The sequence below is a fragment of the Anabrus simplex genome, chromosome 2, assembly GCF_040414725.1.
Source record: "Anabrus simplex isolate iqAnaSimp1 chromosome 2, ASM4041472v1, whole genome shotgun sequence".
NCBI classification, from domain to species: Eukaryota; Metazoa; Arthropoda; class Insecta; order Orthoptera; family Tettigoniidae; genus Anabrus; species Anabrus simplex.
This window is the reverse complement of record NC_090266.1, coordinates 412,641,129-412,659,463: the sequence shown is the minus strand read 5'-3', so window position 1 is coordinate 412,659,463 and position 18,335 is coordinate 412,641,129. Positions and strand designations below refer to the sequence as shown.

Here is an 18,335-nt window from a genome sequence, read left to right as displayed (position 1 = left end):
TGTACGGAGATGACTTTGCTTTTTACTATATAACAATATAACTTACATGCGGTATATGAAACCCCTAACTTGGCGATAGATGGCACAAGTTAGCAGCGGATTTTTAGTAACTCTTTAAGTGGCTTGGTTTGGTACTTAGCCAGTTGCGCCAGCGTAGTCAAGTGTGTCGCCTGACGTTCCCAAAATTCAGGAATCCAAAAGCGAAGAATAACACTGTGGAAGCCGATAATATGTTGAACACATGTTCATTGAAGTGTGAGGCAAATCAGTGTGTTCTGGAAACCTCAACCGCAAGCTGGAAAACTGTTGAATAAGTGCAAAAACGTGCTAAATATGACCTGGAAATTGGATTTACTGTGCTGAATGTCGGATATGATGAGAAACCCCAGTAAGTTTTGTGAGGTGACGTTTTATATAACGAGTGTATGAAACCATCGAAATTAAAACGGAATCTCCAAACCGTGTAAGGTAGTACAGCTGACAAGCTGAATAACAAGTTTCCGTATTAACAGTAAAACATAGCCAACCTCACACCATCGGAGAGAAGATAGTACTACCTGCAGGAAAACTGACAGTAAATCTGTACTTAGTGAAAATACTCAAAACAATTGGGTCCAATATCGTTCTCTGACAACACTCTCAAGCGAAGAAATGGGCAGCATATATCCGAGATACATTGTTGGAACGAGTGAAAAATGTTGAATGTTACGCGTTGCAGATCGACGAAATCAATGTTCTTTCTAAGAATGCAAACTTATTAACTGTCGTTCGATGTGAATTTGAAAAATCGTCCACGAGTATCTGCTGTTTTGTTCAATGTTACCAACGCACGAGAATACCGAAAGTATCTATACGGTCCTGGAAACATTAATGACTGACAATGGATTTATCTGGGAGAAATGCGTTGAGTTAACTACCGACGGCGCTTGGGCTTTATCTAAGGACGTAATTGCACACGTGTAGTCTGTCGTCCCTCGTGTAACTTGGACGCATTGTTGCATCTGCCGTGAAGCAATTCGCAGCATGGTTTCAGAACTGCGTGATGAAAAGAAAGAAGCTGTGAACGATATTTATTCAAAGCCAGGCCTCTAAATTCCAGGTTATTTTTGGAGCTATGCAAGGATATGGGAATTGACCGTGGGCATTTGCTATTGCATACAGGGCTTTTTTCTTCTCGACGGGATAAGCATCTTCAAGAATTTCTCGTGGCTTGCGAGACTTGCTTGTTTTGTAGATATATTCAGTCACTTGAATGAACTGAATTCAAGTCCTCAAGGAACGTAAGTCAGACTCTTGATGGTCCAAGACAAAATTGATGGAACAATGATAACAATGAGCAAAATCCAATTTGATTCTTTCCCAACACCTAGTGCTTTCCTGTCTGTAAGTGAAGAAATACTACCAAACATTGTACCGGTAAGTGAAATAATAATTATTGTAAAACAGCTGGAATTCCTAGGATCCGCACTCAGACGACATTTTCTGCCTATGGTAGAGAAAATCTCACGGACGAGGAACCTCTTATTGGAAAATGAACATAAACAGTCCTCGCTTGAGGAGGATCAACTAAACGAAGTGTCTTATGACTTTTATTTGAAGATCCTGGGAATCACAACTACACGTCCCTGATCGATTTTTGCATCCATGCACATCCTCTTTGTCCTTCCATTTCTAAAAAGGCAATATTACATATAATGACTTACTTGTGTAAGTGTATATTTTCTGTGCTCACACAATTGAAAACAAACCAAACTAACAGAGCTAATATATAGACTGATCTTCGGCTTTGAGTTACTACGCTTGAACCAGACCTAAAATACTTGGTCTCTGGATAACAGTACCACCCGTCGCATTGATCCAAAAACTGTACCAAGTGAATGCTCTCAAGTAAGTTTTAATTATTAACCAAGTGTCGTTCTTTTATAATGTTTACCCATGTAATTAGGAAGGTTGTTTATGAACTGTAAATCAAGTTATTTATATTTCAAAATTTTAAAGGTAAGTAAATATTAGGTTTATATTATACGATTAAAATTAAACATGATGACATTACAAAATTCTGCACTTTGTTTACTGAGCTAAATATTATGTTTTTTGACTAGGGCTTCCTAGGATATGTATGCGTTATGCTGAGTGGTCCTCAGATACAAAATGTTTGGGAAATTCACGAAATTTATTAAACCTCAGAATATAATCTACGGTATCAGCTCGTACTCAGGCTCAAGAAGAAACTTTACGTCTTTTCATCATCTTTGTAGGAATTAGTCTAATTAGAATATACAGCGTGTTAGGGGTATACGTGCAGATATTTCTTGTTTCAATAGAGAACGATGTGACGAACCACTGTATATCAAACTTTTAGTAATCCTCGGAAGTTATTTTCGAGAGCAAAGGGATACGATGTTTCTGAGTAGGTAGTATTCCTTGTTCTTGTGAATGAATAGCTGTCCTTTGATAACAGGCAAGTCAGGCGCCATCCGTGCCAACATGGTTTCTGTTAATGTTTGAGAGTAAATGTACTACTGTAACAGATTAATGCTACCTGTGCGATCCACGAGATGTTAGGTAATATACTTGCCAAACTGGTTTTATGTTTAAGAGCAACTGAACTACGATAACAGCCGAAGACTGCTACTAGTGTATGCCATGTTACGTTACATTCCCGCCAGACTGGTTTTGTTATTGTTAGTATTTAGTTTCCGTCCTAGGGGCTTCAGACAACCCTGGTCATCGGTTTCGGACCCTGGAGATGTATGGAATTGTCAACGGTAATACTGGTTCATTTGCTGTTACGTCGTTAAGGGGATTGGGATATCTGTGGTCATCAGCCACGTGGTCTAATGAGTATGGAAATGACCTGAAAACCTGTGTCGGTGCGGGACCTGTACGAGCGTGTGATATAATTTATTTATTTATTTATTCGTATCAGAAACAATACACCATATACATTATTAGTTAAAACATGAGAAATAATTAGATAGGCCTAACTGGTAACAACATACTAGAGGTACATTCAAAGTAACAATTATAATATATCGGACCAGAATTTGGCGATATCTCGACCATTTGGTGTGGTCTTCGCTAAATCTTGCATGCTGCAAACGAGAGAGCAGGAGTTGCAATTAAGGAGGTGCGCCATGGTTTGTTCTTCCCCGCAGGCAGAGAGCGTTGACTCTTCAGATGGACCTCACTTCTTCATATTGTTCTTAGATCGACCGACCCTAGACCGCAGCCTGTTCAGACTCTTCCATGTAGACCACGACTCTTCATAACCAAAACAGTTCTATAGGCGAGGCATACAACTTCTACCTGAACGTTGGCAGAAGATCATAGAGAGTGGAGGTGAATACATCACTGAGTGATTGTGATTTACAGTCCGTGACAGTGACAGTAAAATAAAATAAAATAAAATGTAAAATATAAGAACCGCAGGATCTTATGCATCGACACAGTACTTTCTAAAAACTCCCTCATGCCTGCTTTATCAGCCATATTGTCCCCTTTTTACCGGGCACGCTCAGCCAAGCAGTATACCTTAACACCGGTATATCTACATTATATATAAGAAACTTAACATGTTTGAGACAATAAACTTGGTATTTGGAAAGTCCTCTGAAAATACAGGAACATACACCTTTTTGTTTTCGGAGAAAGTACTCAACGGGAGGTGAAAAGAAGTGAAAAATAGTTGAATTCTTTTTTCTTGACGATACTTATATCTTAAAAACTGAAGATGTTACAGACGTGAAAACTGGTACGGTATTTTGAATCTCCTTTAAAAATAAAGAAACATGTATTTTTGTATTTGGAAAATAGACTTAGATGGGGTTGGGGATGGGGGAAGGACTGATCAAGGTGTTAAATTATTTTTATGGGGATACATATGAATAACTCAAAAACTGAAGGTGTTTCAGATGTGGGAATAAGTATTTGGAATCTCCTTTAAAATAAAAGATCATGTATTTATTTTTTCACGTGAGAGAAGACTGTTTCTCACATGCTCACACGTACATTTCTATATCGAATGGTCGTCCTCTGAGACCCTCGCTCTCTGCTTAATTTCGAGGACAGGGAAAGAAACAAGGACTGACGACAATAATACAAAAAGAATCAAACAACAGGTTTTGACATTTATTATCAACTAGCACTAAATGGAAATAATAAAATAACATCTTATTAAAAATCTTGATGGCAAAACAAAGTAACATCTTCTCAGCCGGTCTCCCTCTCTCTCCCCAGATACAACTCTTAAATTTTTGATCCCATTTCGACGTTGAATAATTCTGTAAATATACAAATTAATATTAGCCCACACCCGGCTTGACAAAATACAAAAATAAAATTTTACATTGGGATAAATTTCCTGAAACTAATACAAGTCTTTAGGAAATATTCACACACAAATACGCCGAGTTTCGATGAGAATGAGCAGATCTAATTAGGCTATTTGCTCTGCAAATGATTTTAAACCTTTCAATTGTCAGATCTCTCCCTGACGACATTTATTACTTCAAATAGAATTTAAATTATTAAATAATTGAATAAATTACGGCGTCTAAGTCCGCTAGAAACAAATACTCAATCGCGTTGTTTTACTCGTGAGTAATTTTATGTCACATTCTCTTGTCCATAAACGCGAAATTAGTAAAATTAAGCCGACCAATCTTATTCAGAAAAATCATCATTTCAGAACACCTTAATCGGACTCATTTCCATTGAAATGAAATGAAATGTCGTATGGCTTTTAGTGCCGGGAAATCCCAGGACGGGTTCGGCTCGCCAGGTGCAGGTCTTTCTATTTGACACCCGTAGGTGACCTGCGCGTCGTGATGAGGATGAAATGATGATGAAGACAACACATACACCCAGCCCCCGTGCCATTGGAAGTAACCAATTAAGGTTAAAATCCCCGACCCGGCCGGGAATCGAACCCGGAACCCTCTGAACCGAAGGCCAGTACGCTGACCGTTCAGCCAACGAGTATTTCCATTGAACTGCATTCAGATAATAATTATTCCCACAAAATTTCTCTAATATTCAATTGAACAGCACGTAAAGTTGACCTTAAGCCTCTGACGCCTTGGTAAAATCTTGCATTTTAAGCTTTAGAACACAATGAACATTTGTCCAAACGATTGAAATAACCCCTCCTTATTCATTGGCGTTTGAAACTGTAATCTTGTCTCAATATAATTTTTAAATAAAATTTACTAAAGGTTAAACACCAAATAAATTAAATCACCTCGAACAACGATGTTAACCACCTGGACCCAACCTGACCAAAACACAAGGCCAGGTCAGAACCACATTTCAAAAGAAGAAAATAAGTTATATCGCCAGTCACAGAAATTACTACAACACACACGTACCACATTCACACAAAGACACACGCGAATTATCTACACTATTTACAACGAACTCTAGTTCTTGATTTTTATGATTTTGATTTTTAACCCTTGACATGCGAATTCTCGTGATGACGATATCGGCTAAAGAAAGCTTTTATTTTCGACTCTCGGATTTGTGACGAAACTTCAGTGGTCACTTGGTCAAAGATGATGCAGATTCCACAACGTTGGTTACAACAGCTTTAACAGTAAATCTCTGGAAATTTGGTCATCGACAGACACGCACATAATACAGGTCAAATGTAGCGTTCACGTTTATGGCTCATGAGTCACGACTTTATTATTACTCCATCCTACATTCTCAAATTAACACTACTCAGCAATTGAAGAAAATACGTCCACATGCATGTATTCCTCAATAAAAATTCAATAAATGGATTTCAACCATTCAACCACTACATTAATTGATCAATCAGGATTCTGCCATATTCCAGGCCCATCTTCACTACAATTGAGCACACATGAACATCGACACAAAATCGAGCACTATTTACACACATGACCCTTTATCCATTCATTTAACCCGAAATGAAATTCTTCTTCTTCTTATTATTATTATTATCATCGTTATTATTATTATTATATGCGCGAGATATTACGTGAACCAAAGCTTGACAATAAGCCAGATGACTCTAACACGTGTTAAACCCGACAAGAAGGAATTTACGTAGAAAATCGGCATGCAAAAGAATGCCGGAAATCTGCCCCACAATGTTTCCTTATATAAAATATTCCAAAATTCAAATTATTAGTTATCGTCGAGGACAATGATTTTAATTAATGCTAGGCTATTAAATGGGACCTTTAGATTAATCACAGAACACACACACACATCCTATCCACACTAATATGGTTTACTAGTCGTTCACACTCAACCTGACAACACTACCATCTCCCAATGAAAGAAGAATGAAAATATCAAGTACTACTGCAAATGTAGAAGAAATATCAACGTTAATGAATAAGCAAGAATTACTTCTACAAAGATGAACACAGAAATATTTTTTAAAAAAAAGGTATTTAAATGCATGATGATGAAACTGGATATCTGCCGGTGATCTGGAATTCTTGGATCATATGGTGTTGGATGGCTGCTTCTGTCGTTATCTCCCCATGTTAGATTTCGCCTTCACTTAGAACACCATGGCAGCAGCGAAGTTCAATGCAGGAATTCTGTAGGGGTCCTCTTCAATTTGTGGAAGCATCTTGAGGTACTGCAGTAGCCACGTGGTAATCCTCATACTTCTTCTGATGCGGTGTAAGCTGAAACTAACACAAGTCTTTAGGAAATATTCACACACAAATACGCCGAGTTTCGATGATGAACGACACTTAACTTAGCCTGTGAAGGTTCGTCAGAATCGTAGGTTATTGTAGTGAAAGGATGACATTTCAAGTCCAACTACAGAATGCTCGTGTTCAAAACTTTTCTGTAGAATAATTGAGAGCGCCGATTCAGTCATTCAGCAGGAGAACAAGAGCGCAATATAGCAAGATCGCAAGGTGGCAAGAGCAAGGTAGCAAGAGAGTATTTCTTCGCAAACTAAGGTATTTAATAACTTCGCGAGGTAGGTGTGGCTCCACGCCGTCTTCCTCCTGAAAAGTGGAAAGTGCTCTCATTTGTAGGCACTTGTCATGCGTATTCACCTCTCAGCGGCCTTGAGAGCCCTCACTGGGTCACGTGGCATCAGCTGTTCGCTCGATCGGGAAATCAATACTTCTCCCCTGGCTGGCTAAAACCGGTTCTCCACATGTGAACACGTCTCTGTAACCCGGGCTGGAAATGTCTCGCCCGTACGAAATAAATAATAGCCTGTTAGTTGACAGCACTACAAAATGTTCATTACAGGCCAATTTGACGGGGACAATATGGTACAGCGTAATAGTCCTGCTTTTAAGACCTTCCTTTCTATCACATTTATTTTTAACTACGACAAAATGGCTTCGTGATCACTACCATGTATTAATTCGGTTTCTCTAGATTGCTCATCTGGTTTTACCAGCACCACGGCCAGAACATTCTTTCCTCTAGTCGGTTCCATCACTTTATGAATCAGCTGTCGTTCCCATGTTAACTTATTTGCCATTTGTTGGTCATGCTTCCTGTCGTTCGCATTACCTTTCCAAATGCCATCTGGTAAATTAAGATCTCCCGCCACACTCAGCTTTCTTTCCATATCGTTTCCCACATAGCTGATTATCGTATCGAACATTTCTGAACAAGAGTCAGCGCTACCCTTTTCCGGTCTGTACACTCCAAAGACATCAAGTTGCCTATTATCTTTAGAAATCAGCCTTACACCTAGAAATTCATATTTGTCTCTTTTATATTTTCGTAATTTACAAATTCTTCTTTCACCATAATGAATACTCCCCCACCTACCATTCCAATCCTATCTCTGTGGGACACACTCCAGTTCCGTGAGAAAATTTCTGCATTCCTTATATCAATTAATGGTTCATGTTTGTGGGTTACTGTAGTCACGTCCTAGTTCGTGAACCATGGGCAACGGCTGAGTGGCCTAGTAAGTGGTCCTGAGAGTCGGGATACCAGTTGCTATGGAATGGGGTGGGCACCTCGGACATATTCTGAATCGTGGCCTTCCTTGTGCTCAGGCGGCTAGGACTATTCCATTCACCGGTGGTCCATAACCCGTTAGAGGAGAGATCCTCACTTGGACTATGTGCAAGTAGGGCAGCATCCTGCTTCATGAATTTACCGAGCTCAGAACACTTTAAGCAAGCCTCGGACCTATGGGAGTAATGGAGACCCACTCCCATTTGACAGGCGAGGGACTCATTGGGAACAACTTGGCGAACGAAATGGAATTCGATGGAGAGCTATCAATATTAATGGGGCTTATGGAAGAAAGAAGGTAGAACTGGCTGAGTCAGCAAAGAAGATGCATCTGGATGTGCTAGGAGTAAGTGATATTCGGGTAAGGGGAGATAATGAGGAAGAGATAGCAGATTATAAAGTGTACTTGACGGGTGTTAGAAAGGGAAGGGCAGAGTCTGGGGTAGTGCTCCTTATCAGGAATACCATTGCACGCAGCATAGTTTCTGTTAGGCACGTAAATGAGCGAATGATGTGGGTAGATTTGTCAGTGGGAGGAATTAGGACAAGAATTGTGTCCGTGTATTCACCATGCAGATGAGGATGAAGTTGACAAGTTTTATGAAGCATTGAGTGACATCGTGGTCAGGGTGAACAGCAAGGATAGAATAGTGCTAATGGGCGATTTCAATGCGAGAGTTGGGAATAGAACTGAAGGATACGAAAGGGTGATTGGTAAATGTGGGGAAGATATGGAAGCTAATGGGAATGGGAAGCGTTTGCTGGACTTCTGTGCTAGTATGGGTTTAGCTGTTACGAATACACATGGGAGGCTAGGGGTACCAGATCCATAATATACTATATCTTAACAGACTTTGAATTCAGGAAATCTGTTAGGAATGTACGAGTTTTTCGCGGATTTTCCGATGATACAGACCACTATCTGATCTGTAGTGAACTAAGTGTCTCTAGGCCTAGCGTAGGGAAAGTGAAATCTGTCTCCAAACGAATAAGGGTAGAAAATCTCCAGGACGAGGATATTAGACAGAAGTACATGGATATGATTAATGAGAAGTTTCGAACAGTAGACAGTAAGCAGGTTCAGGATATAGAAAGTGAATGTGTGGCATACAGGGATGCTGTAGTAGAAACAGCAAGGGAATGCCTAGGAACAACTGTGTGTAAAGATGGGAAGAGGCGAACATCTTGGTGGAATGATGAAGTGAGAGCAGCCTGTAAACGTAAAAAGAAGGCTTAACAGAAATGGCTCCAAACAAGGGCCGAGGCAGACAGGGCTTTGTACGTAGATGAAAGAAACAGAGCGAAACAAATAGTTGTTGAATCCAAAAAGAAGTCATGGGAAGATTTTGGTAATAACCTGGAAAGGCTAGGTCAAGCAGCAGGGAAACCTTTCTGGACAGTAATAAAGAATCTTAGGAAGGGAGGGAAAAAGGAAATGAACAGTGTTTTGAGTAATTCAGATGAACTCATAATAGATCCCAGGGAATCACTGGAGAGGTGGAGGGAATATTTTGAATATCTTCTCAATGTAAAAGGAAATCATCATGGTGGTGTTGCAAACAGCCAAGCTCATGGGGAGGAGGAAAATGATGTTGGTGAAATTATGCTTGAGGAAGTGGAAAGGATAGTAAATAAACCCCATTGTCATAAGGCAGCAGGAATAGTTGAAATTAGACCTGAAATGATGAAGTATAGTGGGAAGGCAGGGATGAAATGGCTTCATAGAGTAGTAAAATTAGCGTGGAGTGTTGGTAAGGTACCTTCAGATTGGACAAAAGCAGTAATTGCACCTATCTATAAGCAAGGGAACAGGAAGGACTGCAACAACTATCGATGTATCTCATTGATTAGTATACCAGGCAAAGTATTCACTGGCATCTTGGAAGGGAGGGTGCGATCAGTCGTTGAGAGGAAGTTGGATGAAAACCAGTGTGGTTTCAGACCACAGAGAGGCTGTCAGGATCAGATTTTCAGTATGCGCCCGGTAATTGAATAATGCTACGAGAGGAATAGGCAGTTGTGTTTATGTTTCGTAGATCTAGAGAAAGCATATGACAGGGTACCGAGGGAAAAGATGTTCGCCATAGTGGGGGACTATGGAATTAAATGTAGATTATTAGAATCAATAAAAGGCATTTATGTTGACAATTGGGCTTCAGCGAGAATTGATGGTAGAATGAGTTCTTGGTTCAGGGTACTTACAGGAGTTAGACAAGGCTGTAATCTTTCACCTTTGCTGTTCGTAGTTTACATGGATCATCTGCTGAAAGGTATAAAATGGCAGGGAGGGATTCAGTTAGGTGGAAATGTAGTAAGAAGTTTGGCCTATGCTGACGACTTGGTCTTAATGGCAGACTGTGCCGAAAGCCTGCAGGCTAATATCTTGGAACTTGAAAATAGGTGCAATGAGTATGGTATGAAAATTAGCCTCTCGAAGACTAAATTGATGTCAGTAGGTAAGAAATTCAACAGCATTGAATGTCTAATTGGTGATACAAAGCTAGAACAGGTCGATAATTTCAAGTATTTAGGTTATGTGTTCTCCCAGGATGGTAATATAATAAGTGAGTTGAATCAAGGTGTAGTAAAGCTAATGCAGTGAGCTCGCAGTTGCGATCAGCAGTATTCTGTAAGAAGGAAGCCAGCTCCCAGACGAAACTATATTTACATCGGTCTGTTTTCAGACCAACTTTGCTTTACGGGAGCGAAAGCTGGGTGGACTCAGGATATCTTATTCATAAGTTAGAAGTAACAGACATGAAAGTAGCAAGAATAATTGTTGGTACAAACAGGTGGGAACAATGGCAGGAGGGTACTCGGAATGAGGAGATAAAGGCTAATTTAGGAATGAACTCGATGGATGAAGCTCTACGCACAAACCGGCTTCGGTGGTGGGGACATGTGAAGCGAATGGAGGAGGATAGGTTACCTAGGAGAATAATGAACTCTGTTATGGAGGGTAAGAGAAGTAGAGGGAGACCAAGACGACGATGGTTAGACTCTGTTTCTAACGATTTAAAGATAAGAGGTATAGAACTAAATGAGGCCACAACACTAGTTGCAAATCGAGGATTGTGGCGACGTTTAGTAAATTCTCAGAGGCTTGCAGACTGAACGCTGAAAGGCATAACAGTCTATAATGATAATGTGTGTATGTATGTTGTATCATTTATGAGCCATGATTCAACTCCTATTACAATATGTAGTAAGTAAATATCTGTTAACGTTTACATTCCACCACTCCAAAGGCCTTCATGGCATATACGGAGATGGCTTTGCTTTTTTATATATCTATTCAATTACTTAATTCAATTCCTTAATTTACAATACATCTATAGTTCAACACTAACATTTTTATGTCATCCCTCCGTACCCTTATCACCGCTCCGTAGACACTTCGTTTCTCTGAATGTACCTCCCTATAAGCCTTCTAAACAGATTTCCTAACTTATCCGTACCACTGCGGTTTAAGTGAATGCCATCTGGGCGCAGATCCCTATCTCCTGCCCACCCATTAGGATTCCGAAATCTCACTCCCGGTTTCCCACATACACACTCTATAGTCTCATTTAAATTCCCAATCACCTTTCAGCCAGTATCTCTTCTACACAGTATTCCACTGATAACAATCTCCGCTTCCTTAAATCTCACCCGTGCTGAATTTACTAGATCCCACTCATCCCCAATTATGTTGGTACTTATACCTGCTAGCATTACGTTGTTGGTGACAACGTGAAACACTAATACCTTCTCCTTTACCTCCTCCTTCTCTTCTAATTTTCTCAACATCTGTCTCAACCTAATTTCTGGGTAACACTCTACCCTGGTTCCTTTTCCTTCACACACTTTCCTCATATGTCTAACAATGGAATCCCCCATGACCAGATCCTGAACCCTACCTATCTCATTTGATTCCCTCCCCTCATGTTCAGTCCTATCTTCTCTCACTGCAGCGGAAGCTACCTCCTTCTCCCTTTTCTTCCTCCCATGACCTGTTCCGACTGTCTTTTCCTATCCACTACTCCACATTTCCCTTTCCTAGCTTTTCCCTTCTTCCTACTTCCACACTTATAAGCAACAGTTCCTTGTTCCTCATCTTCCCTCGGTTGTTCTATCTGCAGTGACTGGTACCGTTTTCTCACAGCACCTGCCCTGAATTATAATCCTGAATAGGGCCCTACAATATTATTTTCCTTAAAACAATTGACCACCTGTCTTCTATAATTCCCCCCTTTCCTTCCAATCCCTCTTATACACCTACTGTAACCTATACATTGTTTGAGGGAGGCCTACCTTCCTTCCTGTCTTCTGAGAGAATCCTAATTATCTCCCTCAAACACTCCAACTCCTCCCTCATACTCCTCAATGCCTCGCCACACCCACAGTTCCTACACTTGCACTCCTCTGCCATTCTTTACGGTGAAATGAAAAGAAAATTATGATGAAATAACTTATTTTGTGAAAACAAATGAAAGGAGAGAAATATTGTCTAGAATAGTACACAAAGATCACACGACAATAAGGTAATTAATATACTACTACACTACAATACTACTTAGTCGTACTATATTTATTATCCCACAACACCCTAACAGGATAAAAACTGCCATTAAATACTGAATACCGAAAGGAGTACACAAGAATTACACAATTCTAAGCTGCAGTTAATCCATCCTAATTACAACAACAGAATTCTAGTAAAAGAGTTTCTACAGATACTTCGACTATACTACACAAATATTTCAGAGTAATAGAATAAGCACGCTAATTTCTAATATGATACTACAATACACTATAATAATTTTAAACTACGTTCAGATGTATCCTAATTACAATGTGTTATTACTAAGCACAAACAGAAATGAAAATTGCAAATTTGAAATTCGCAACAACTACTACAAGATTACCAACAAAGCTAAATGCGTATACGGTTTATTATTAGTACTATTTTATCCAACTATGCTCTAATAGATACTCACGAATGATACACCCTCAAAGATACACACGAATATAGCAAGCAAGATTTTTTGGTTTTGTTTTAAATGATAGTTGTTCGTGGCGACGACCTCTGTAGATCTTTTGCCACTGCTTTCACCATATGATATGAACCTGCATGTAAGTGGAATTGCGGAAGTGTAGAGTGTTGATTGTGAGGAAAGGAACGTAAGGACGACGCAAACACCCAGTTCCCAGGCCAGGTGTATTAATCATTTACAACTAAAAGCCCCTCACCCGGGGCCACCGGATGACAGGCCGACACGTTGCCCTCTACACCGCGGGGCTGGACTGAATAACTGAATAACTGAATAACTGAATAACTGTATCCACACTACAATTCTCAACTGAAATGTGGTTATATGATTTTTACAGCTTGTGGATTACTATTATTTTCCGTTACTAAACGGGACGGAGAATAAAAGTGTCCTTAAACGCTGAAAAATAAGAGACTGTCTACAATAATTTCTCAAAAAAAATGTCAAAACCATGCCGAGTACTTCATCTACAATAAACGAAGGTGCAAATGCAAAGTATACCGGGGAATTAGAACCGTGTATCTCTTCAATTTCTTTTTTAAATTGAAAATTACGGGCGTATCGTGTTATTTAATTTAATAAATTATTACCTCCGTGATACTATGAACGGATATCTATACGAAATACCGGGTTTAGTGTCTGCACGAATGTAAAAGCTGCGGAAGTTACAACTCCTTATGATAATCTGCCTTTGTAAATTTAATACCATCGAACCTGCAGACATTTAAGTTTTTTAAAAGGTAATATTATTACATAAATGATTTCCTAAACCTGAATTCGAAACAATGTACACCTAGCTAGCCCACTTAACCTAGAAAACGTAATCTACTGAACACTAACTGTACTACTTGATATAAAATTCAAATAAATGGCACTCCTCCTATTTTCTACCAATAAGCACTAAGCACCTATAATGGATCACACAAACACAAAATTAAACAATTTCAATAGTTTTCAACTACTTTATCACTAAGATAATGCAAGAGCACTCTCAACAGCCGACCATTCACAAGCGCGTCCAACAATCCAACCAACAATTCAATCCATTCCAATCATCAGGCCAGTATTAAAAACCTGGACGAGTCGGAAATCGAAGTCGGTGTCTCAGGAGTGAGACGCTAACTTTACTCCACTGGGAAGATTCTTCAACCAGCGTGCCTCCTGCAAGGTACGTTTTGAGATATTTTACAGAGTAAATAAAGAATTAAGAGTGCTCCCTGTACTTTTATCCATTCACTTAAAAAATCATTGCCCTCTGGAACAGTCCTCACTTATTTCAAACCTCAAATTTTCCGCTCAGCATCCTCACTACAGAATAAATTAATACTACACTGTACTTGATATTCAAAGCAGGTCCTATGATAGATAACTTCTGGAGCAGAATCTTATACCAACGTTACAGTTGGACCGGGATTTGAGTATAATGTTGTCCTTTTGTTTTGTTTTGGTATTGGTTTATAAAACGGAAAATATGTCCTTTGCAGCTGATACGGAGAATTCCTCTATTTATATTGATATCCATATATTCATGCCCCATGAGTAGACTAGGCTATGTGCAAGTGTATGAGTATCCATTCACCCATTATCGGAAGTACACAAAGAAAGATGAAAATGTTGGAGGACTAATGACCTTCGTCTTTAATTTCAGGTGTCTGTGGCTTGCTTGTAGGACATCCGGCCGATACAATTAAAGTCCGTCAGCAAGTGTCGAAGAATGCAGGAATACTGAAAATTATTACATCTTCTATAAAACATGAAGGGGTAAATACAAATTTATTATTATTATTATTATTATTATTATTATTATTATTATTATTATTATTATTATTATTATTATTATTATTATTATTATTATTAGATCCGTGGATCACTCACACATCGTTGTAATGAAAGTTTTCTTATGGAATTATTAATTTTTAAAATGAAATGGAACCTACATTCTGGCGATCGAGAAAAATCGCCAACTGAGGTTCAACTACAGTACAGTATTTATGTATGTACTTTTTTATTCGTAACTCTCTCACACACTAATGCTGAGTCTGTGATGTGCTGTGTCTGTGAATGTGTAACAGCTCTCTGATGAGCATTACATTGCTTTACTTACAGTAAAAGAATGCCTGAAAATCATTAAATATGTACGAAGGTCGATCAAATATAAACGGGATTTTTGTTCCTGAAAATCAACAGTTGGCAGGACTGGCCCCGCACTTCTGCTATGCTTAGGTGGGACCGTTAGGAGCGATGAGAGCGCGCTGTCAGATATTTCCCGCCGTTTCGCCATTAGCGCTCACGATGTCGGAGCAATAGGTGCACCCCTCCACTACTCAACGCGTAATTATAAAATCTCTTACTCGCGAAGGAGTTACAGCGGCGGAAATTTGCCAGGGATTGACTGCACAGTTCGGTGATCAAACGTTATCAAGGACGCGTGTGTTTGCCTGGCATAAAAAGTTCAAGGAAGGATGAGAACGTGTGGAAAATCAGCAACACGATCCCCGTCCTCGGACCAGCATTACAGACGAAAACATTCATGCGGTTAAAGACATTATTGACGACGATCGACGGGCGAGAGTATAAGAAATTGCAGAACAAGTCGGAATCAGTTATGGGAGCTGTCAAGCAATCATCACAAACGACCTACAGTTCCGTAAAGTGTGTTCCAGATGGGACCCTCGCCTTTTGACCTAAAATCTGAAGTTGAGGAGTTTGGAGGTCTGTCAGAGGCTTACAGCAAGGTTTGCGGAAGAAGGTGATGCATTTTTGAGCCGGATCGTCACCTGCGACGAAACATGGGTCCACCACTACACTCCCGAATCCAAATCAGCCAGTAAGGAGTGGTGGAGGAAAAGGGAGGTAGCACCAATGAGAGCCAAGACTCGTCTGTCAGCTGGCAAGGTTCTGGTAACCGTTTATTCGATCGGCCAGGAATTTTGCTGATTGATTTTTTGGAAGAAACGATGCACAATCAATCCTGCTTACTTCTGCGAGCTGTTAAACAAGGCGAGGATTGCATATCGCCGGAAAAAACGAGACCAACCGATTCGACAATGCGCGGCGCCATACTGCAGCTCTGTCTCCAAGCTACAGGAATTGCACTGGACTACACTTGATGATCCTCCTTACAGCCCGGACTTATCGTCCTGCCATTTCCATTTGTTCGGACCGCTTAAAGAAGCTCTAGGAGGGCAACGATTTCAAGATGACGAGAGTGCGGAAGACTTCGTACGCAACTGGCTGGTGACACGACCCTGTTCTTTTTACGACGAGGGCATCAAAAAGCTGCCCATGCGCTGGGACAAATGCATTTGCAAAGCAGGAAATTATGTGGAAAAATAAATCGCAATTGCCTTGTGTTTTTCAGTAAATGAATTTAAATACAAAATAAAATCCCGTTTATATTTGATCTCCCCTCGTATATCAACTGTCATACATTTCCAGCGTTGTACGAGCACAAGACTGCACTCATTTCAGAATACATTGAATACTGTGACTCAACCATCTTTTCTTTTATTTTCCTAGCATATTCGCATACTTCATATTGAATCTATAGCAACGTTATCCCGTATTCACTATAATGACTCGTTACATGCTTCATATTATACATGTTTACGTCTTTGAAGTCTTCGTGAATCATAACCTAAAATAACCTCAAAAAGTGACTAAATACATTTCCAAGATACCACTCTGAGAGCTTTATGCAAGGAAAAAAAGACGCTCACTGTCAAGCGCACTCAGAAACATGACGGAAAAGTGTTCATTTGTCCCTAACCATATTTTTGGGACAATTGTTGAAAATGAGTTCTTTAAACTGGGGATTTTAACCAAAATGTTACATTAATAACAACAACAATAACAAAGTTTTAAGAGATACACTGACTGACAGAGCAAATGCAACACCAAGAAGGAGTGGTTCGAAAGGGATGAAAGTTGGGGAAAAAACAGAGACGGCACGGACGAATAATTGATGTTTATTTCAAACCGATATGCAGGTTACACAATGCGCACGGCATCGACTTAGTAGGATGTAGGACCACCGCGAGCGGCGATGCACGCAGAAACACGTCGAGGTACAGAGTCAATAAGAGTGCGGATGGTGTCCTGAGGGATGGCTCTCCATTCTCTGTCAACCATTTGCCACAGTTGGTCGTCCGTACGAGGCTGGGGCAGAGTTTGCAAACGGCGTCCAATGAGATCCCACACGTGTTCGATTGGTGAGAGATCCGGAGAGTACGCTGGCCACGGAAGCATCTGTACACCTCGTAGAGCCTGTTGGGAGATGCGAGCAGTGTGTGGGCGGGCATTATCCTGCTGAAACAGAGCATTGGGCAGCCCCTGAAGGTACGGGAGTGCCACCGGCCGCAGCACATGCTGCACGTAGCGGTGGGCATTTAACGTGCCTTGAATACGCACTAGAGGTGACGTGGAATCATACGCAATAGCGCCCCAAACCATGATGCCGCGTTGTCTAGCGGTAGGGCACTCCACAGTTACTGCCGGATTTGACCTTTCTCCACGCCGACGCCACACTCGTCTGCGGTGACTATCACTGACAGAACAGAAGCGTGACTCATAGGAGAACACGACGTTCCGCCATTCCCTCATCCAAGTCGCTCTAGCCTGGCACCATGCCAGGCGTGCACGTCTATGCTGTGGAGGCAATTGTAGTCTTCTGAGCGGACGCCGGGAGTGCAGGCCTCCTTCAACCAATCGACGGGAAATTGTTCTGGTCGATATTGGAACAGCCAGGGTGTCTTGCACATGCTGAAGAATGGCGGTTGACGTGGCGTGCGGGGCTGCCACCGCTTGGCGGCGGATGCGCCGATCCTCGCGTGCTGACGTCACTCGGGCTGCGCCTGGACCCCTCGCACGTGCCACATGTCCCTGCGCCAACCATCTTCGCCACAGGCGCTGCACCGTGGACACATCCCTATGGGTATCGGCTGCGATTTGACGAAGCGACCAACCTGCCCTTCTCAGCCCGATCACCATACCCCTCGTAAAGTCGTCTGTCTGCTGGAAATGCCTCCGTTGACGGCGGCCTGGCATTCTTAGCTATACACGTGTCCTGTGGCACACGACAACACGTTCTACAATGACTGTCGGCTGAGAAATCACGGTACGAAGTGGGCCATTCGCCAACGCCGTGTCCCATTTATCGTTCGCTACGTGCGCAGCACAGCGGCGCATTTCACATCATGAGCATACCTCAGTGACGTCAGTCTACCCTGCAATTGGCATAAAGTTCTGACCACTCCTTCTTGGTGTTGCATTTGCTCTGTCAGTCAGTGTATTTACAAAATATTACGGAAATCACAA

General features: G+C 40.9%; 1 protein-coding gene across 2 annotated transcripts in view; it reads left to right on the top strand.

Moving 5' to 3' along the window:
- Nucleotides 1-18,335, top strand: part of LOC136862869 (solute carrier family 25 member 45) — a 196,051-nt gene that overhangs the window by 26,946 nt on the left and 150,770 nt on the right. For both annotated transcript variants that reach the window (XM_067139137.2, XM_067139135.2), the window contains exon 2: nt 14,668-14,780. In XM_067139137.2, the coding sequence (XP_066995238.2) occupies nt 14,668-14,780 (113 nt within the window). The remainder of the gene's footprint in view (nt 1-14,667; nt 14,781-18,335) is intronic.